The sequence below is a fragment of the Poecilia reticulata genome, linkage group LG12 (genome assembly GCF_000633615.1).
Source record: "Poecilia reticulata strain Guanapo linkage group LG12, Guppy_female_1.0+MT, whole genome shotgun sequence".
NCBI classification, from domain to species: Eukaryota; Metazoa; Chordata; class Actinopteri; order Cyprinodontiformes; family Poeciliidae; genus Poecilia; species Poecilia reticulata.
Genome location: NC_024342.1, coordinates 14,877,880 through 14,900,904, shown reverse-complemented (window position 1 = coordinate 14,900,904; position 23,025 = coordinate 14,877,880). Strand labels below are relative to the sequence as shown.

The window sequence follows — 23,025 nt, the reverse complement described above, 5'->3', positions numbered from 1 at the left end:
ACAATTTTTCCAAATTACGTCTTCAACGTCTCCTTCAGTGAACCTGAAGCCACAATCACATTAGTAGCAAAGCAAATATGCCGTATCCTCCGTGAATGACTTGTCACACTTTTGTTTATAAGATGAAACACAATTTTAAACAGCCTGTTAACCCACATATCTAATACAGCCTCAATGCATCACTAGATCCAGACTATTTTCCCAGCAGCCCAGCAGCAGGATGCAGCATCCACCACCTTGACCCGAACATTTTTTTTATCTTTTATTCTATACTTTCTAGTGAAGCAATTAGAATTTGTTCTCTTTGGGAAAAATAAAATAAAATAAATAAAACTTAGCAATGGGTTTCCACCAGGCTGTGCGTTCAATCCGTTGGTTAGCAGTGCAACAAAACATCCCATTTTGGATCTTATTAACTAACTGCAAAACAGAAGTTGAAATTTCTATCACTTATTTAACAGTTTTTTCATTGCGCCCTTGAAGTTTCCATTCAGCAGTTAAATCAGTGTTTTGTCAACTATCTATTTTGAGCAGCAAAAGTAGGATTACGTCCCTGATAGAGTCGATGGAAAAATGTAGATCAGTAGTCTTGGCTTGCTTCTTTGTTCTCTGCCTCTCTGAGGAGAACATTTACTGTCAGAGTCAGTCTACAGGACTGAACACAGACAGCTGCGTAATAAGTTATTATGCCAGCAATTACACAATATACTGGACTGATAGTGATTAGGGATAAACCAGGGAATGAGGGCCAGTGTCTGTTTAAAGAGATAAACAAATGTCTACTTTCTCCCTCTATGTGGATTGAGTTAACGAAGTTTCATACTTTCAATAATTAGTGATTGAGAAATTATTTAATTGACAAAGCGAGTTTGGTTAATAGCAGCATCCACAGTTAAGTAACTTTTACTCTTCTAATTATCTGACTGTTATTTGGGCTTGTTTACAGACTACCTGTTGACAGATTGAACCTTGGTTGCTCAACACAATGACAGTGTTGGCAGACAGACCTATTCTATTTATTGTCTACTGAGAGTGAGGTGAAGCTGTGCCTTAAAATAAACTCTGCCATCTGTCTAAATATACTTGTGTTTATTTCTGTATTTACCCTGACCTTTCATGACTTCTTCACCCAAAGTGTCTCAGAATACCTCTCATTAAAAGTAATAAGTTGCTTTCCTTTATCAGGATCAGATAGTGGCTGATGTTTAAGAGCGATTGGCATTACTATTTTTAAAAAGGTTAAGTTTGAGACATTCACGTGGGTATTTTTAGATGTGATCTGTTTAGTTTTTTTGTTTTATTGTTTTTAGATGTACTTTTATTAAACTCTGCAGCTTTTCTAAAACCATTCAAATATTATTTTCTTCAACTTATTTACCACTTAATATGAAAACTCTGATGTGAGTTGTGAAACAACGTGTCAAGTTTTCAGGTATCACTCAGAAATCAAATTGAGCTAAAATTGATTACTGATAATATTTTTTTTCCTAAAAACCTTCAAACATGCTCCTGTTTGTTCCAGTGGAATTACCAAAATTATTTCTATTGCCTAAATATAATATATAATATAATGCATCTTCGATAAATGTTGAATTAATATAATTTTATCTGTATTTTAGAGCATATATTGGGTATCATATTCTGTTGTACGGTATTGGCAAACATAATTCAGCTGTTTGTAAAAGACCAAACAAGAAGGCTGTGTTTTTATTCTAACCCCCGGAAGCAATTAATTAAAAGTCTGTGTTTAAATGCAACTAATTTGCCAGCCGGTGTTACACATGTGCCTGTTCTACTGTGTTTCCAGTCAGTTACATAATGGTCTAATTGTTTTTATCGTAAGTCTTGGACATAGAAGCCAGATTACGACAAGGATTTCAACCCAAAGAGATTACCTCTAGATTTAAGCACCTTATTTAGTTCCAAGCAATGAAAATCAGCCATAAGCTTGTCTGTTGGGCACGTATATAAAGGCAGCCACCAGCCTGAGACCCAATCTGCTGCAGAACAAACACATCCACACCCAGAACTTTGATTTTTAATCTCGGCTGTTACTCTTCACCCAAACAGGTAAGACGCTGAATTTGGATTTTAACATTAGTTGCCTCTTTACTAGTTAAATTGTTGCTTTTGAGCTGCATCTGTGCCTCCTGCGCTCTAGCAAGAAACTGTGGGAAAATTGCACACCAAAGACAATCCTCTCTGAATGTTGAACCTTATTTGATATTAGAACAGAGAGTTCAGACTGGATTTAAATGTGGCAATAGAGGTTTTGTGTATTTTGTTTAAAATTACTCTAAATGGTAAAAAAAAAAAAAAGAAGTCATTTTCTCGTTAACACATGTTCTGGTTTGCCTCATGCTTCATTACAGAATGGGATCCTTTAAGCTGGCCCTGCTGCTGGTCTTTGTGTCCTGCGTTGAACGCAGTCTGTCTGCCTCCTGCATTGTAGATAGTTTCTCAGTCAAAGAAGACTTTGATCCAAAGAGAGTGAGTACAAAAAAAAAACCCTGCATTGAGATGTGAATGTCAGGAGAAAAGAAAAAAAATGACTAAATATTTCTGACTTCCCTTTTATGACAGTATGCTGGGAAGTGGTATGCACTGCAGAAGAAAGACCCAGAGGGGTTGTTCCTGCAGGACAACATCTCCGCCGAGTACACCATTGACGATGACGGCTCCATGACTGCCTCTTCCAGGGGACGGGTCACCCTGTTTGGGTAAGGAACCGAGTATTCATAAGAGGTTCTGCATCAGACACTGCTATTTAACATGTTTTTCCCTTCTTTAAGAACCGATGATGACCTGACCAGGGCAGGAAAAAATTTTCTTTTTCTTAGCCAGGGTTTAAAAAAACATGTTCAGAACAGAAATATTTAGGAACAAAAGAGTGCTAAGTGTTAGTTATAAGCAGAGTTTTCACTCAATAATCAAGGATTAGGAAGAGATATGTGATGAAAAGGGTTTTTGTTTTTTTTGCATGTTTTGAAGATTTGTAGTTAGTATATTCCAAAAAAAAAATTGTTGTAAACATTCAGAAAAGAGAAGTTAAAGACCTTTTCTTGCGTCATTGATCTGATTTTTGGTTTTGCAGCTTCTGGGTTGTCTGCGCCGACATGGCTGCTCAGTACTCTATACCTGACCCTACGACCCCCGGCAAGATGTTCATGAACTACCAGGGCCTGGCCAGCTACCTCTCAAGCGGAGGTACATTCAACGCCACTTCCCATCAAGCATTTGAGTTTTTGCACTTCATTCCTAAACACATCGTACTTTTCTGTCAAACTAGGCGACAACTACTGGGTGATCGACACCGACTATGACAACTACGCCATCACCTACGCCTGCCGCTCCCTGAAAGACGACGGCAGCTGCGAGGACGGCTACGCCCTGGTGTTCTCCAGGAACCCCCGGGGCCTGCCTCCAGCGATTCAGCGCGTCGTCCGTCAGAAACAGGAGGAAATCTGCATGGCCGGACAGTTCCAGCCCGTCCTGCAGTCTGGGGCCTGCTGAGCAGAATCCAAGAAAGAGAAACGGGGAAGGAGAAGCAAGTGCCACTCAGATGCTGACTTTGTGGATAGAGAGCAAGCAGAGGGAAAACCCTGAGAGCATGTGTGCGTGTGCATCTGCGTATGTGTGTATGTTTAATCTATGACAGTGGTGGAGTTGAAAAATGCAAAGAGATTGACAGAAGAAGAATATGTCTCTTCTTCTGCCTCTTATGAATTTTTCTTCGACCTTGTCCTCCTCCTCACGTATCCATGTATTATTAGTATTATGATTAGTATTCTGGCCAGATTTCTCTTGAAACAGATATTTAATCTCAACGAGACATTCCTGGTTAAATAAAGGCTACATACAGACATAAACACATGGATACATGCTAAAGAAAAACATTATTTTGCAGTAATGTTTGTGAATGTGACAAAAAAATAAAGATTTTTTTTTAAAACAAAATGCTTCAATATTTTATTTATTAATTAGACATTTAAATGAATAAATAAAAAATAGTTTCAGAACAACTTTTGGATATGTCCAAATCTGTTTTATAGAACTTGACCTTTGGTTTTGGCTGTTATTCATAATTAACCACATACATTTTGCTGTCAGATGTAGATGTTTATTTTTGACAAGAAATGAGATGGACATCTCCAAAAAGATAATAAAACAATGTAAAAGAAAAGTTATTATTGATACAAAAAACATTTTTATTTTAATTTCACTGAAAAAAAGAATAACAAATGATTGATTCCCTTCTCAATCATCAGAGGAAAAATGTTGGCAGTACACCACTTTGGGTTTGATAAATGCTGACTAGTTCTTTTTATTTTCATTAACATTCTGAATATTCATATTCTGTGATGAACTCCAAGTCCATTAAGATGAAAGAACTCTTTGCAATCCCCCTAATTTTTTGCTCCTTTCACATATCGATGTATCAAAACTGTTTTGGTCCCTGCAAAAAATTGGTATTGCCTTCAGTAAGAAGAAAGTAAAATATTACTTTAATCTGACATCGGTTCAGGATATGAACAATGTTCGGGTTAAAAGTTCTTAGTGAGATTTAGTCTTGCATCAAATAATGTGCTGACATTTTTATTCCTTTTTCTATTCTCCTGGACACTGAAACTCATCTTTGTTTACACAAAGACACTCAAAAACTTTTACTTTAAACAAGAATCTCTCACAATTCATTCTTTAAAATATGCTTTTCTTCTGCAGCTTTTGATTTCTGAGACATTATAATCCAAACTTTGATGAGAAAGTTGAGTGCAACAAAAGAAGCTGTAGTGTTTTATACCAGCATCGATTGCTGTGGTTTAGGTTTTCTTTCATTCACAACCTGGCATTCCACATTTCACACACAGCCAGATTATGGTGCAGATAATCGGCATGGTTCCTGAATTTACTTTCCACCTCGCTCACGTTGCAGCTAACTTTGTTTATCCACTCTGTACGTGTTAGGTCCACTTGTAAGAGGCTTTTTTGTTCATGTTTAGAGATTTTTTTTTTCTCTGTCCTGGCTCTGTGTGAAGCCAAAGCTTAACCATCAAGCTGGGAATAGTGTGGGGGTGGAGGGTAGGGATTTGGATGGGAGTAGAGTTACTGTAACTCTGCGTCAAAGAGTAAACATGAGGTGATTCAAATATTTGACAATTATCCCATATGAGTTTTATTCCTATAAGTGTTGCTTGGGCCCCAAGTAGATCTTATATGTCCTATAGACTGGTAACACACTGGATATCACAAAGTGAGCTGGAAAGTGTTGCTGCACAGAAGGATGGTTGGGATGTACTGAACAAAAAAGGCCAATTTATTGAAGCACTAACTCCCCAATTTACAGATTAATGCTGGTTCTGAAGACAGTCAAGACAGGCTGGTAAAGATCATCAGCTGTCCATGGCATGAAAAGCTAAAGTGCTTGGTTAGAAGTCAAATTGACTTATTCTCTTGTTTCTTTAAAAACCTTCACCTTTCATCCAAAAACGTCTCCAGCTTTGAACCACTGCTGAAAATTGGAAGAAGAACGCAAATGGGCCATTTGGAAAATGAATGTGTCAGTTAAGGACATATGGCCCAGGTCTCCATTCAGTTCAACATTTCAATTGTTGTGATTGACAATCCAAATATAACCTGGATAATGCCAAATGAGTAATCTTAGTCACATGTTCAAAGGTGTGAATTGCTTTAAAACTGCCTGGGAAGGCAAATGAAGGCTTTAATGTAGGTGTTAAAAAAGGATTAAACATATAATGCTGAAATTCACTGACCCTTTAGTGACCCAGTCTTTCACAGATGTTTGTAAAATCAACCTGTAGGCCTTTTGGTGCTGGACTTATGCTGTTTAAAAAAATTATCCAAATTAGGCATGATGAGAAATGTGCAACATTTTAAAATATAAAATTTATGTTCACAGTTTTGTTTTAAGTACTTCATCACAATCACACAGGACCACAAACAACAACAGCAATTAAAGTTTGAAAGCATGATAAGAAGCTGCACTTTGGTCATTCAAGTGTTTAATCCCTTATTAGTCCTAGGAAATGAAGCCAAAACCAACACAACATGCCTCGGGCAGTAATGGGCTTATTGGTGGTCAGAGGTTTAGGAGTATTTGGTCAAACTGTACTAACTCAGCATTTGGGTCACGGAGGACTAATGATCAAACATATACAAGTATTTTTATTTTTATTAATTTCATTATAATGACTACTTAATTTGTTTATGAAAGTATATATATATAGGAAGTTAAAATATAATTAAATATTAGTTCATTACCTCCAAATAATATTGTGTGGGTTGCTGCATTCTGACAACGCCCAAGCATTGTGTCACCTATTTAAACAGAAAAACCTGGATTTTACAGCACAGAATCTCTATCGCTACATAGGAATGGTAAAATAAAGTTTATAGTAATTAATGTTTTTTTTCAGTCCACCAGAGGGCAGCGCAGTTACATCCAGCAGCACTTTATCCCTATTTCTCTGAGTACAAGTGGAACAATCGTCTCTGTAACAATAAGGTTGTGCTTTATAATAAAAATATTTTACTATCCTAAACAACTCGATGCCTATTTTCAGTATCTTTGGTAAGGTTAATTAAAAAACAATAGGATGCCTTAGTACTTTGGTCGCTGCGTTGTATTCAAACAGCTGCTGTGTCAATAATTGAAGCAAAGCAAATAGGAGGATTCTCAAAGACCACCGAATGTCGTCAAACTGCTTTTGCCTTTTTAAGACATTCAAGTGATGATCAACATTTAGTCTGTGCAAAAAAGAGAAAAGAAAGGAAACCTGACGAAAAAATTAATGGAGGGATGATATTCATTCAGTAAGCCATAAAGAGATCAGTTGTAGTTTTCTAACCTTTCCACTTAAGTATTTTTGATTTTACAATATCTTTTCAAATACCTTCTGAACACAAAGTCCGCGCTTTGAGTTTGCTTGTTTTCAAAACATCTTCTTATCCATAGATCACTGTCTCATCTCTGCTTTCATCGAGTCTCACTTTATGTTTAAGGCAAGAAGGGAAAAGAGACTAAAAAGACATTGACTTCACTTGAATTGATGTACCTGGTAAAAGTTTTCTATATCTTGTGGTGTGGGCTATTTATTCTGAAATGAACAAATAATAAATTTTAGAACGGTCATAGCCAACTAATTAGTAAGCAGAAAGACGATTTGATAAAAAATAAAAATTAAAAAAAACACAAAAAACTTTACCAGTTGATATTATTTATACATACAGTTCCAACAGGAAGTTTGCCAAAACTGTATAAAGCAAAACACAAGCTTTACCTCAATGTCTGATATTAAATCAGACTAAATAATGCATGTTTTGGGTCAGTTAGAATCACCAACATAATTTCTTTTGCAATGCTAGATATATATTTTTAAATTTCTTTTTAACTATGTTTTTTTTTATTTTATTTTTTTAAAATCAAAAGTCAGACATTAACATATATATTACTATTCTTTTATATTAGATAGATTAGATGACAATGGGGGCTGCACAGTGGCGCAGTTGGTAGAGCTGTTGCCTTGCAGCAAGAAGGTTCTGGGTTCGATTCCCGGCCCCGGTCTTTCTGCATGGAGTTTGCATGTTCTCCCTGTGCATGCGTGGGTTTTCTCCGGGTACTGTGGTTTCCTCCCACAGTCCAAAAACATGACTGTCAGATTAATTGGCCTGTCTAAATTGTCCCTAGGTGTGAGAGTGTGTGTGCATGGTTGTTTGTCCTGTGTGTCTCTGTGTTGCCCTGCGACAGACTGGCGACCTGTCCAGGGTGACCCCGCCTCTCGCCCGGAACATTAGCTGGAGATGGGCACCAGCAACCCTCCCAACCCCACTGAGGGACAAGGGTGAAAGAAAATGGATGGATGGATGGATAGATGACAATGATGCAAGGCTTAATTGTATCCTTTGCAAATTATTACATTACATACACTGGTATATAGGTACTTCTTTATTTCAAGTGCAGTCAAAAACCACCAAAGATAAGTAAATGTAAAGGTAAATCCATGCATCACATTTTCTAAAGTCAACTTTACAACACAAGGAAATAAATATCTAATTCCACAGATTTTTCCAAGTACAACACAACATTTTTGTTAGTCAACTCTCACCCAAAGATTTGACTAAAAATTAAAATACATGTTTAGATGCAGTTATCTATTGTTATTAAGATGATAAAAATCAAAGAATCTCAGATTAGCCAATGTATGGAAACATTTTTCTAAAACAAAAGAACGTATACAGTCAAGGCATACTCCAAAAATGTCTCATTCAAAATACTTTTGTCTTGTAAAACTGAACATCGGTGCACTATTAAATGTAGGCTAACATGGTGGTATTGTTTTCTATTGTTCCTCTGTGTTTCTTTTGCAAGCAATACCTTAACCTTTTAATAAACTCTCTTCTTCCTTTTTCCTATTTCTTTGTTTCTTCAATTTGCTCCACCTCGCTGGACTCATCCACCACTTTGCCATTGATCATCGTCTGAGTCACCACCTTCACAATCTTTCTGGTGCGAACATCTGGCTCCTCTGCACAGAAAGGAGATTATATTCAATCAGGTGAGTTTTGCTTTGTGTTTTTTTGTTGTTGTTTTTTTTTAAAGAAATTCACTAAAAAGACACATGGACTACGTTTCTTGAAATCATCAGATTCAAAGGACAATTAAACAAAAAGAAAAACATTCCTGGCTGAGGAATAGAATTTCCCACCTGAAATGAATGAGATGGAGGGGATGATGGTGTGATCTTATGTCAGCTTCTGAGATATATTTCTAGTGGGACTTTTGATATGAAACTTACAACAGATGTTGGGAAAAGTAATAATTCACAGAACAAAATGTAAAACATAAAGAAAAAATATGTTAACAGTCAATAGAAGCCAATTAACAAGCTGAAATCTATGATTACCTGTTGTCAAAGTGCAGAGCTTATCAGCTGGTTAAGTTTTGATGTATGGCTTATTAAAAGAAAGTAAATAGTTCCTTCAAACTCTTTGCAAACCTTACGGCGAAACATACTGATGGCATACGCGTCATTAAACTTCTAAAAGTTGCAGTGGTCACAGACATAATCGAGAATTGGACATGTATTAAGGATTTGTAGCCACAACCAGTTTTTCATACCAGATTTTCTGATATAAATAATCACAAGAGCTGTCTATAACAAATAGCACATAGTTCAAGGTGGAATAGCTAGAGAAATGTACTGCGATGAAGAGAGTTTAATGTCAACTGCATCATTAGACACATGTGTGTTGCATATATTTACTGACACAACCTAAATGAGAATATTGACGATAAAAAAAAGCAAGATGACGCAAGGAAAACAGTATGTCGAACAATAAATCAAACATTTTGACTACTTGATGTTAAGTATTCGTAATCCCTTCTAATCCTCTGTATTTCAGTAGCATTTTGACTATTCAGCTAACCCCCAAAGACACCTCTGTGTTTGCTCTGTGTTTTTGTTTTGCTTCTCAGTCAAAGGATTTTTGAAGCAGCCTCCTATTTGCTAACCCATCAGCATGAGTGAGTCAAATTAAAACAAGAGTTACAACAAGGGGATAAATCCTGTCCCACCCACTGTTGTTGCTTCAGGAGCTGAGCTGTTCTCAGTGTTTACTTGTTCGCAGTTTCATAGAACTGTAATTATTCCTGGGCCTCTTGGGTGTGTTTTCTGTTCTGCCCCAGGTACAATATCTATCTATCCATCCATCCATGTGGATGTCTTTTGTTACTGAATCTTCCCAAGGGAGTTTCCTTTTTACTTCTCCCCATCCTTTACTTGTGATAAATTTGCTGAATCAGTTTTATAAAACCTATCACCAGAAACTTGTTGTCTTAAGTCCATAAGTCTATGATAACTCCACTGCGGCTCTACTAGTTTCAATTTGCAACATATCAAACATAAAATCACTGTAAATATATACACTTTAGCCAAGATTCTCTCTTTAGCTAAGCTTTTGGACTCTTTATGTCAAACTCTTTTTCTTTTTGGTAACATTTGCCAGTAATTTGTGTCCATGCTGATCTGATCTCGAATTCCTTACCTTATTCTCTTTGAATTGATCTGATTCGGTCTGCAAGAAAATAAATCTAGCAAACATGCAAAAAAAGGAAGAAACCAAGGACTCACTTTTTGGTGGAGCAATAACTTCTTTGACTCTGAGGGGGAGAAATAAAACTAGTTAGGATCACACAAAATAACGTAAAGAAGACACTGGTGGGTATTTAGGACCGTAGTGACCTGTCTGCTATTTTTGGTTATTTCCATATGAAGAGAAAAACTTTCAACTGTTTAAATCTTGAAGATAAAGCTTCCGTGCGTCTAACATTAAAAAGCACTGATTTACACCGAAGAAAGCAAATTTACATGCTAAAATTAATAATTTAACAATAATTCTTTAGGTTTTAAGGACTAACTCTTTTCAAAATAGTTTCATTCCACCCACTCAGCATACTGCAGTTTTTCAGTTTTTGTTGTTTCATGCCTGAGTTTTTAGAAATGAAAAGGTGCCGTCTCATTTAGTACATTTTAAAACGGCAACCGTGTGTCAAATCAGTCTCAATTTGACAATCAATAATTTGGAAATTATTTTCTACAAAAGTGCTTGTTGACTTCAATTAATAATGACCACAATAAAAGAGGCTGCTCAGTGCTATTTTGGTGAGATGCATTATAATCTGTTAAACCATATTTCAAACAGGGATCAGAATAACATTAGGACTAATTAGAAAATAATATCAAAATTACTTTAAACTAATTGTGATTTTAGCTTTTAAAATGTTATTTATCTCCATAATTTATCAAAAATATTTAACTATGAGATTAAAAAAAGTGATGGGAATGAACTCTTGGAAGATACAGTTCATCCCCATGAACAACAATGGCAGAACACGTGGAATACAAAATAGGGTTACAAACAGATAAGGAGCAATTTGACTCAAAGGCAGAATATGTTATTTGAAATAACGTAGATTGGTGCCATCTGAGCAACAGGTAAATTTTGATAACAATATTTTTATCTTAAGGACGTGATAATAAATGAGGAAGTGTAGATGTACTGTGAATCATCGCTACTTTACATTTAAATTACACCAAAGCATGTTTTCTTGATCTGTCGTGACGACGGCCGACTTTCCCATGTTATTAATGTAAACTATTTAAAGCCACACTCTTTTCAAACGTGCAGGTGGGGTGGGTTCTTACATGAATGAGTGTTTGCTCTAAGGCTGAATGCACAGTCAGTTAGTAAGGAGCGGCGTCGTGTCTTTACATAAAATGGCAAACATGGGAATATGTCTCGAAAGGAATCCCTGCAGCTTAAAAATGGAGTCTGTAAATCGGAGAGTGATTTACTGGTCCACGCATCATTAAGGAACCTATACAACTTTAAGGTATTATTTCAGCACCGGCACCAGACAAAGCAAAACGAGAAATACCCAGCCTAAGACGTAATCCATGAGAAAACAACGTGTGCAACCATGCAACTCAACTGCAAGGTGGATCACAGCTGAGCCAGAAAAAAAGAGACAACAAAATTAACATATTTTCCTGCCTGAGTTTGTGACTTGATTAATTAACAAAAAAAAACAATATAACTTTTCTCGTAAGCCTGAAAAGCTTTGTTAGCATCATTACTCACGTTTCCTCTCCCTCCAACAGGCGCCTATAGGTGGCAATCTCCATTTCCAGGTTCTGCTTGATGCGGAGAAGCTGCTCGTAGTCGGTCTTGGTGCGCTGCATGTCCAGCCTGAGCTGGGACAGGTCGTCCTCCATCTGGCTCAGGGTGACCTGCAGCCGCTCCATCTCAGAGGAATATTTCTGACCCGTCTCAGCCAGATTACCCTCCAGAGCTGCTATCTGGGGGGAGAAAAGCGAAAATAACAGATTACACCCTGGGTGTCAGTTTAAACTGATCGTAGATTTAGCAAGCTTTTATTTGTGCCAGTGAAAGCTTTGTCATATGCAACGCACCAAGAATGAGATTTATTAAAATTGAATAAGTTATTGTGAGAATGTAAACATGCAGAAATCATTTATATGATGTTGTTATTCTTCGAGCTTAGAAGGGTTCCTCTGACACGCAAAGAGAACACATGTAGGTTAAACTGCAGTCATATTTTCCACATTTTCCCAAAGTCCACTTCTAAATGGTCTCATGAGTCCATCCTGGAAGGGAAATCTTCTAAGAATGGATCCAAGAAACCGCTGACCCAGGAAGTTTGCACATCGAATCCAGGAGGATTTTGGTTGATTGCTGATTCTCTAATTCTGCTGTGTTAAATGATCTGTTGGTTCACATTGTAAGTTTCATCTGTTTCCGTACAGTTTGTGCAAAGTTTAAGACTCCATGTTCTCCATTTGCTGTAAAGATGATCTCAGTTTAATTCTATGAATTACTTAAGTGGTGTTAGTCTTTGGAATAGCATCTGCTTCCAAAGTGTTTCAGAGCTACATTGATAAGGTTTGTTTTTCTTTTGTTTCTTTTAGTGTCAGTTTATCTGCTGTGAGTTAGTGGTTTCCTACCTTACCAACTATACTTTTACATGTGTCTAAAAAAGAGGAAATGAAGTTTCAGGTATCTTTCTCACTATTGATGCACTTTCAATGTAAATAGTGCATGTGTCTCGGAATCAAGTTGTGGAATTAACAGAACTCTGCTACATCTGAACAAGGTTATGTTTTTTTTATATATATATATATATATATATATATATAATGTCATCGTCACTGACTCATTTTCAAATTTACAAATCAACTTACTGCCTGAGAATTAAATTTCAATGCTATGAGTGATACCAAGTACAAGTAGTCAGGCGAATATCGTCTGAAATGATCAGAAAGTAGGCCAAGCCGTCAGTTTCACTTTCAGACATGCTGAGGTGAGTCAACTTTGATCATCTCAGCATGCTTAGATAGATCATTTTCATGTGGCTAAATGTTTTCCAAGCATTCTGACTTAACTGGGGATCAAATTATGTATGCTACAGTGTCAAAAGTGTAGTTTTGTGGTGTTGGAGTGTTATTTTACTGGATCATATTGGCTGATTACAAATTTGACTCGCAATTTTAGCGATTTGTGGATCTCATTATAAGTTTTACATTTTTACTGATGCTGATTTTAAATAGGTTTTATATACTGAGGAATATTCAGAGATCTCAATGTGTTTTTTTAGTTTAATAAAGATAATTCATTCAAAGAACTGCCCAGTCCTCAAGTTGATTGAGAGATAAATTTCAATTAATCTAAAATTTAATGCAGTTTAACTTCACCAAATATCCAAAGTATTCATTAACTGAAACATAATGTTGTAGTAATGGAGTGTATTTAAAATACTGCATACATAAAAAGCTTTAGTGTCATTACCATGGTACAGTGTTTTGCAGTTGGATACTTTAGAGTGCCTGATGAAAGCTAAGGATCTCTCGTCCGCTCCAGTTGCATCAGAAGATGTTTTTCTGTGGTAATTTAGCCACAAGAATGTCTCCTACACCTAAAATAGCTTCTCCTACAATAATCAGCAGATTCCTGTGTACTGATAACACTTTGATACCCAAAGCAAACACACCCACCTCAAAAACAATTAGACGTCTCAGCGTTGTACGTAACCCAGCACCATTCAACAACTGAATCCCACATGCTGTTGCGTGTCTTATCAACGTGGGAGAACATGTTCACTGTCAACATGGGATTACAAGGGGGGAAAAAAACCAAAATGCAATAAAAAAAAGTAGAGTTCCCCGACTGTAGAGCGCTACAGCTTGGAAAGGTATGAAAGACGCAACAAAGAAAAAACTTGTCTGGTTGAGACTGAAGGTTAATTCCTTTAATGATTTTCTTTGTAATTGCTCTCACTCATGAAACCAGTCTCTCTTTCACCCTGTTAAATAACCCAGTGTGGTTTTGTTCAAGGTTAATACATATAACCGTTGTCTTAGAGTCCAGGCTGCGTTGTTTGCATTGCTTTGTTTACATAAGTTGATGTTTGTACAGCTCCAGAAGAGGAGATTTGACTTCGATTATCATTTTCAACTTACTTGCTCCTTTTTTCTCTCTCTCTTTTATCTGCATCTCCTCAAGACTTCTGAGGAGATGCAGACTGCTAACTAAACACTCCACGTCATGTTGGATTGTCCATTCTGTCTGACCTCTTCATTCGAGCAGCAGCAGCAGCAGCAGCTCACCTGTTTGTGCAGACTGTCCAGCTCCACCTCCAGTGTCTGCAGGAAGCGTTGCCTCTCAGTCAGCTCTCCCTGGGCTCCTCTCAAGGCCTCGTTGCTCTCCTTCACCTCATTCTGCACCGTCTCCAGCTGCACAAGTGACGTGTTTCGATTGTGTGACTTTTTCCCTTTTTAGATCTATATTTTGTGGATATAAACTGAAGAGTGCTTTGAATTTTCCCACACCTTCTTGCGGTACCACTGCTCTGCTTGCTCCTTGTTTTTCTTAACGATCCCCTCATACTGGGAGCGCAGCTCGGACAGAATGGTACCAAGCTCCGGTCCGCTGGCAGAGTCCACCTCGACGTTCACTTCGTCCCTGGCGATGCGAGACCTCACCTGCTCCAGTTCCTTCAGGGGCATAAATATTAGCACACTTTGTGTTTGCACTGTCACACTGTGAGCATGTGTTTCAAACATGTTTAACATCTGTGAAAACATGTTTACTAAAACTGAGAGCGGTTCCTGTGAAACAAAATCTCCAAGCTGCAGAGTAGATTTTCATTATTTAGATGTCCCTCATTAATACTTGACTGGACCGAGCTCATCTTAGCAGCGGCTTTTCTTCTGATCTTCTTTTATTCCTGCTCAGGTGTACTCAGTAAATCTACTCCATCATAAACATAAAGGCGTACCAGGCCTCGAAAACGTATTCAGCTCTTCACAGAATGTGACGTTACAATCATAAAAGATGCCCACAATATCTTAAAAATATTTATACCCCTTCAATGCAAACATGCTCCATTCTATTCAGTTTTTTTTTTCAAAACAGGTAATATCAAACTTGCACTTTACAATTATGCTCCATTTATTGTTGTTCTGTCACATAAAATCCTGAGAGAGCTAAAAGGTTTTACAACTGAGGAAATTGTCCTGTAAACAGGTAAACAACTGCGCACCACATAAAATGCAATAATTTGTCTTTATTAATTTAAAAATTGTCAAAATGTAGAAATCTTGAAATCCAAGTACACCCATCCAGTTTTAGAAAAATTAAGAAGCTAATTTGAAGCTGACGACTGTACAGTTAAAATGAATTCTAGTAGTGTGGCGAGTGTTGAAGGTTTGCCAGGACAAAAGTCAATCCTCTCTAAAAAAATAACCTGGCATTTAGTCTCAGCTTTGCAAAGTGGAAACTTATTTAAATAGTTCTGAAACATTCTCCTAAGGTCAAACGGCACTAAAGAAAATATGTTCTGGCCAAAACGCACAAATCCATTGTTAGAGAAACCAAAAAGTGGCACAAATACTTTTCTGTGTCAAGCATGGAGTGGAAACTTTAGGCTTGCTTTGTCGAGTATGTTACCCATATCCTACTGCATGTTATATTATATTTAAACTTGAGGGGAAAGGAAGTGGAGAACGTTCAATTGAAAGTTCTTCACACTCTTTAAAAACAAAGTAAAATGAAGTAGAGGTTTAAAAAAGGGGCGGGGTTGTAGATCAGTGTATCGTTTAGTGGGAGCAGGGTAAGCTTATCTTCTTTTGAGGCCACTTTGCATCAGCTGATTTCATCCAAAGTGCATTTTTGGAGCAATCAGATCTGCTTGCCTTTTGTCCACAGTAACCAGAGTTCCACCTCAGTTTTGGCTCCACAAAAACTACTTAGACCACTAAATTGGGTCAGGCTTGTATCAAACAATGTGCTGCCTGTCGGTTCAGGTGCTACAATAAAAAAGATAGCAAGGGAAAAACAGGATGGCACAAATGTGGGGTAAATGCTGCCAAATAACTGAAATAACTGCAGTTCACGTGAATCTGGAGAAAAGGCGAAGACGTCTTACCTCCTCGTGGTTTCTCTTGAGGAAATAAAGCTCCTCTTTGAGGCTGTCCAAGTCTCCTCTCAGAGAAGCAATGATCTGCTCATGGTCGGTCTTAGCCTTCTTCAGGGCAACGCAGTCTCTCTCCACAGACTGACACATCACCAATTCAGTTTCCCATCTTCCAGAGTTTGGGAAAATGGACAAAAATGGTCAGCAAAACATCAATTTTGAAAAATCAAAAAAGAAACCGCTACTGTTTGAAACAGAAGGTTAGTGCGAAAGCTGCACAAAGTAGGATCTCTGGTTGTTCTCCTGACAGCCAGAGATTGTGTCTAATATTCTGGAAATTAATATTACAGAACTGACAAAACTAATATCTATAACTTTCAGTTAGAGGTCTTACATGTAGTTTCCTTAGTTATGTTCTGTGTTATTGTTGGAACAGAAACCTGAATTACCAGAGAGCTCTTTACACAGTGAGGTCAAGATCTTAAAATAGAAATAAAACAAAGTGCATGAAATGTTTTTTTTCATAGAAGCGCTTTGCTAATAACAGTATAGGTTCCTCACATATTTTCTCTCTGTTGTCAGAGAACATCAGGTCTCTCAAGGTGGCATAATTACATATCATTACAACATATCTGCAACAAATTGTGTGTTGAAGGATTGTGAGTCTCCCATTTCCTTTAGTCATGCCCTGCTCTAAGTAATCATTGCAAATATCTACCTTGGTGTCAGTTTTCTGCAGGTACCAAGATGTTCACTGTAAAAAAAAAAATGTATTTCCCCCATTTCTGCTTTTGTCTTTCTTAGATATTTCAAATCCTCCAACAAATTTTAATATCAACGATAACCTAAGTAAAAACACAATTCAACCCTTTTTTTAATCACAAATTAACTGTTAACCACAATTTTTGGTCAGTGTCATTAGTCACATTCAGGGCTGATCATTGACAGACCAGTAGCATCAAGAAAGCAGGTAAATGTTAGCATGATTGATCTCAAAATCAACACATCATTTCCCAAACTAAATAAATTCAAAGATTACATGGGACAATTGTGAGTCTGTGTGAGAGAAGTTGTCCAGTTAAAATGAATCCTGCCAGGAAGCCACAAACAAATACAGAAGAAGAACACCTTCAGTATAGCAGACCTCACTCGTCTCAGTCAAGGTCAACATCTTCAGTCACACATGCTGTTACTATGACATCAGAAACCTCACCAACGACTGTGGAGCGAGAAGTCAGTCTTTACACTGATGGAGATGTTTTGACCATAAACAAGAAATGCAAGCATCCAATGTGGAAAACAAACAGCGATGTGAGGGACATGACATTTTCCACTTGTTTATTGCCAGTTATTGTAAATGCTTAACGATGTTTTTTCACTACATCAAGAGTAAGCACAAACTGGGCCATTTTGAGTCTGTTTTAAGCTGATCACAGCATTTATCTCCCACCTTTTATTAGGTTATCAAGATGTGATGCTGATATTTTCCAGACCAATTCTCCATTAAGGATTGAAAGTCTAAAAAAAAGGCTCTGATAGAATAAGACCTGGGTTCTATTTAACAATCGGTATCACATGAAAGACAAACAATTTGCTTATCGTGATGTAATCTTTAACCACTCACTTGATTCTGAAGTCATCAGCGGCCAGTTTAGCATTATCGATCTCTAACATGAGACGAGCATTTTCCAGGGTCTTCTTCCGCACCTGATTAATATTAACAGAGGTTAAACACGGCACATCTGAGCTCAGAGTGAAGGCTAAATCCATTCATTCTTCTGGTTTCATGTTTTACGACCTTGTAAAGACGCGTGCACAGCAGGGTAGCTTAGTAACACTCAGCAGTCTGATTTAGTTGCACAGCTTACAGTAAAATTAGTCATTTTCAATAATAAAATGATGGAATTTAAAAAAAATATATGACAGTGCACAGAGTACTTAAAAACAAACATATTTTTTAAGGGTTTTATTTATTTAAGGGTTTTTCCACATGTTTACCAGTAGTGCCTACTGCTTTTTCCTTTTGGTTTCAAGCACATCACAGCTGCTATCATGAATGTTTTGTTTCTATAAAATTATGCAATAAAATAAATTATTTTGACCCTTGTAGAATGATACATGTTGGTTAAAGGTGGCTGCAGATCCCTTCATGCCCACCTCTTGCTCAACTGCATGCGCCTGGGCCATCATTGAATCAAGGTCATGACCTTTGGGGATGCGCTCGATCATCAGCTGTTTGATCTTCATCTCCAGGTCGGCATTGGAGCGCTCCAGTGAGCGCACCTTAAAGAAACAAAGAGAAAGGAAGTGTTTCGGGTTGTGCCGAGCTGGATCCTTTCCCATTTCCTGTGACCTGACAACGCTGCTCTCCTATTACACCTCATACCTTATCCAGGTAGTTGGCCAGGCGGCTGTTGAGGCTCTGCATGGCCTCCTTCTCGTTGGTGCTGTTGCCATGCAGTCCGTTCAGCTGGAGGCTCATTGGTCCATTGAGATCCTGGCTGATGGAGGCTGAACGGGTCAGCGGGCTGGCTGCAGCAAAAGAGACGGACGCCCTGGACCGTGCGCGGCCGGTGTCCATCAGAGAGCGACTGGAGAACGAGGGGCGGTTCATGGAGAAGCTTCTCACAGAGATGCTAGAGGCCATGATGGTCAGCTGTGAGAGCAGAGGAAATGAGGTCAAGCTCTTGTTGCACTGATAATATGTTTTCTACTTATTTGGATGTTCACTGAGTGGTAGGCAGGCGGACCCTGTGTGGTGCACAGTAAGCACTGTAAGAAAAAGTGGCTATCAGAAGGCTAGATGTTTCTGATTCTGTTACATTAAGAGGATGTTTTGCTTTTTTAAATGGATTAAGACTGCATAGGTAAAAGAAAAAAAATCTAAAAGGAATCAGGTCAAGGATTTGTTTCCGTCTCTGATGGCTTCAACAGGCTGACATTTAAAAAGTATAATCTTTACAAAAACAGACAAGTTTAAATGTCAGTCTGAAGGACCTTTTTAAGACATTTAAGTTGTTTAAACCTACCCTTACACTGTATCAACTTTCAGAAAAAGCCCTTAAGCAAATGGGCTCCACTGGCCGGCCTTTTTTAATGGAAACACAAGTAGAGCCTAATAGTCAATTCAACTGATCGCCCACTGGAGATGATGAAAGAAGCTTTTCAGTGAGTGGATTTACAGGCGGCCAGTAGCCATTCAGACTAACCATCTGCATCGGAGAGACGGACGACTTCATGGTCAGAGCCACTTCAGCGTGCTGTTGTCAGCTGTGTGCAAATTCAGCTTCGACTCCAGCCATCATGAAATCAAAATGTAAATGAGCACAGCTTGGCTCCGAGTCAAAGAAGAGCCTCTCGGCACAAGCTGAGGACACTTTTGCTGCCTTTCGCCGCGGTAATAAGATTTGTGTTGAATTTAAAAGAAGAGAGAATCTAACTGGGGCTAATGTTTTGTTTTTTAATGCTTAATCCTCAGATTTTATCTTCTCTTAAACAGGTGTTCACATTACTTCCTGTACACCAAGCATGACTAACAGTTGTTTGGATGTGAAACAGTGTGCAAGGCAGCATATCTTTGTCCCCGTGTACGTGTGTTTGTGTGTGCGTGCGTGTGTGTGTGTGTGTGTGTGTGTGTGTGTGTGTGTGTGTGTGTGTGTGTGTGTGTGCGTGTGTGCGTGTGTGTGTGCGTGTGTGCGTGTGTGTGTGTGTGCGTATGTTGTGCAGGGCTTCGGTGGCTGATTAGTGGTCAAGTGAACCTCTCTGTGTGTGTCTCTGTCACTCAATCCTCGCAACACCGTTCCCACAACACCACAAAGGACCCACAGCGGGAGACAGGCAGTCCTTGTTCAGATAAAAGATTGAACTCGGGGAAAATGATCTAGAAAATATTCAGAGGGAATTCCACCTCCACAAGGAGACACTTTGTTCTGCAGGAAATGAACTGTCATTTCAGTTTTTCATATCAGCTCCCTAGCAGCTGACAAGTAGCTGGGATGATAGCTCTGAATGGAACTGAACAGGGGGGAAAAAATCATAATTAATTTGCACAAAGAAGGTTTTTTACGATATTTTCCTTACACTATTACATTGAATTCTATCTAAAATATGCTTTTAAACAACTTTTGTATTCACTACCAACATTAAAAACATACTTTTATATAATTATTGTTTTACAATATGACTTGATAAACGACCACAACAATAGCAGAAGTTTTGAAAATGTTTTCTTCTTACCAGGTTTTTACTTCAGATGGAGTGAAGATGTGATCCAGAAGGATGCAGGAGGCTCTGTGTAGCTGCTTCCCACCACAGGTGAGCCTATATGCAGGTGTGCAGGAAGTGGGAGGAGCTATTCTTTCAGGAGGTGTGTTTATTGTACTCCACCTGAATCGTGGCTCTATGCTTTCTGAATAGAAAAATGTCTAATGTTACAGTAGCACTACAGCGCTGCACAATGGAGGATGTGGAAATAGTGTCAAGAATTTTACTATGTCTTAATATGCACAGATTATCTCCTCAAAAGGATGATGGAAAATGAACTAGGAAAATTAACAAAAGGATCAGCATCACAGTAGTTGTTAGCAGGTAAGCACCAATGTTGACTGTTCAGGGCTTTGTGCTAATTTGTACTAAAGTTCTGTTTAATATACATGAACCTGAAATATTTTCCACATTTCCATTAATAGCAGAATCTTATCAAGTTTTAAAAAGGACATTATCCCAACCAGTTTCAACGGACACTCAAAACTGTAGTCTGTGATGAACAAATGTTTATGGAAAATTTTCACTAGACAGCAAATTATATATATAAAAAAATGTGTTCTGAAATTGTTTTAAACTCTTACTTTTCTAAATTCCAGCAGCTGATGTGTAAACATTATGTAAATAGCAATGCTATACAGAAATCTAAAGTTTGATTTCTCTTTCCTCTTCTACAGCAGTAACACAACTAACAACATTTTTATCTGCTGCTGTTTTTAAGTTATAGCTGAGTTATGACGTCGTGTCCTTCAACCACCACAAAGACTTCCTTTCAGGACTCTCATCACCCCCCCCCCCATCCACCTTCTGCATCTTGCTAATGCTAGTCGGCTATATCTGCATTTAGCTTTCTGAGCTAGCTTTGCAGCATCAGGTTTCTAAACTTTAAAGAGAGTGATGGGTAAATGCAAACTTGCTGGCGCCAAAACAGTAAATCATTAACCAGTCATTAGGCATACGCCACTTACTGTAAGTGACTTAAGCGTTATAAAGCAGGTGGTGGAGAAACAGAGGAGGTTGGTTTCTTGCCTGGTTGGATAGAATGTTAACCATCTGTTTAGCTCTATGTTACTATCCATATGCATTAATCTGTTTTGAATTAAACAGTATCATTGTTTAGAAGTTTCATTTTGATGAGCTGCAATTTTGCAATTTTGTAATTTTGCTACGTAACAAACCTCATAGGAGAAAAACACACTTTAGTGTCCATCGACTTTGAATTCTTGCCATAGATTGCAACAGCAGATATGTTTTCTCTGAAGAAGCATTTCCTCTGCTTGGCTCAAACATGTTTTCCGTAATTTGACCTGTTTTTTTTCTACCTGCTGGTGATTAAATATTTAACCTGCTCCTACGGTGCAGACAACCTGCTTTTGTGCTGCTTTGGTTATATAGTCACAACTATATTTGAACTGTAAAAATGGAGACATCGTTTTAAAAGTGATCTATAAATTTGAAATATTCCAATGAAATACCAATCAATCTCTTCAGATCAGGACAGGAAGTTTTAGATGTTTGCTGTAGCCTCATCACTTTAATTGTGTGTGTGGGGTTTTTTTTCAATCTTTTGTAAGGCACCTTCCTGCTCCTGTCCAATCAAGTGATACTCTCATCTGATCTCATCGCACCTCTGGTGAACTTTGACCATGCACATCCCCTCGAAAACACAGAAGAACTTGTGACATTAAAAATGTGTGAGTAAAGCTTTTAATTCTCACATGCAGTCATATTCAAATTGCAGTGAGAGGAGTCGTGCAAAAATAATGCAAATGTCCTATTTGCATTATCACACGTCCCGCCTTGAATACCTGCAAACTCCAGCTAACTGAGAGGTGAAGAGCTGATGTTGGTGTCCTTTTTTAGCTTGTTCTATTTTAGTTCAGAATAATTTGCAAAGTGTTCAGAGGGCAAGTAGGTTTTTTTGTGCTGCGTTCAGTTAGAAAAAGAAGCATTTTAAATAGAGTGACTGCAGTTCACTACACTTTTTCTCATTACAAGACACAGCACCATTTTATTTTGACAATAATTTCATATTTGCGACAAATTGATATTTGCACAAATTCAAAAAACTCTTTTTGCAGCTTTAGTTATATCTGAGAGACAATGTATTTTTTATTATTATTTCTATTTATTTGTCTGACTATTTTAACTACTTTACATGCTGAAAAACAACTTGATCATCATGAACAACTTATAACATTTTAAGATGAGTAAAAGACCTTTACAATACCTTTTTGAACTGGGTGAACAATGTGCACCATCATGACTGCAATATAATCCATTTCCCTCTTTTAATTTTCAGCCTTTATGGCACAGATTCTTTTCCTTTTAAAATAACCTCTTGAGCAAAAAAAAAAAGAAAAAATGCCAGGACATGAAATTGTACAAAACATTAAATATTAACTTCTGTGATGCAGTAATACTGGGAGACACACTTTTCTTTCTCGCTTTCTGACGTTAAACCAGACAAAACATTTCCCAGTTTTGTCAGCAAAGGCAGCAACTCAAAGGAAATCAGGTAGAAGAAATGTGGACAAAACTGTGATTCTTCACACAAATCCCAAATGTCTGAAAGTACCATGTTCATCCATTCATATTGAGCTATAAAGACCGTAGGAATTTACAGCAATTTGGAGGAGAAAATATTCTGAGTCATAACGAAGAACATTTCCTGCTGTGAAATGTGTGTATCAATCCCAGAACAAATAAAAAAAGAAGACTTTGTGTAGATGCTGCCTGAAGCTCGTAAGAAT

At 37.7% G+C, this 23,025-nt stretch overlaps 2 protein-coding genes across 2 annotated transcripts; one reads left to right on the top strand and one right to left on the bottom strand.

Moving 5' to 3' along the window:
* The first annotated feature begins 1,958 nt into the window (after positions 1-1,958).
* Positions 1,959-3,957, top strand: rbp4l (retinol binding protein 4, like). The gene is made up of 5 exons (XM_008424045.1): positions 1,959-2,070; positions 2,373-2,490; positions 2,584-2,720; positions 3,095-3,207; positions 3,290-3,957. Exons 2-5 carry the CDS (start codon positions 2,374-2,376, stop codon positions 3,511-3,513), a joined length of 591 nt encoding a protein of 196 aa, XP_008422267.1. The 5' UTR covers positions 1,959-2,070; position 2,373; the 3' UTR covers positions 3,514-3,957.
* Positions 3,958-7,950: 3,993 nt separating this feature from the next.
* Positions 7,951-20,334, bottom strand: LOC103473652 (keratin, type I cytoskeletal 18-A). Its single transcript, XM_008424044.2, has 10 exons — positions 20,246-20,334; positions 18,396-18,665; positions 18,167-18,292; positions 17,634-17,716; positions 16,022-16,178; positions 14,424-14,588; positions 14,202-14,327; positions 11,659-11,876; positions 10,149-10,177; positions 7,951-8,543 (listed from the first exon to the last, which is right to left on the bottom strand). The coding sequence occupies exons 2-10, from the start codon at positions 18,654-18,656 to the stop codon at positions 8,428-8,430; spliced, it is 1,281 nt and encodes a 426-aa protein (XP_008422266.1). The 5' UTR covers positions 18,657-18,665; positions 20,246-20,334; the 3' UTR covers positions 7,951-8,427.
* Positions 20,335-23,025: the final 2,691 nt, after the last annotated feature.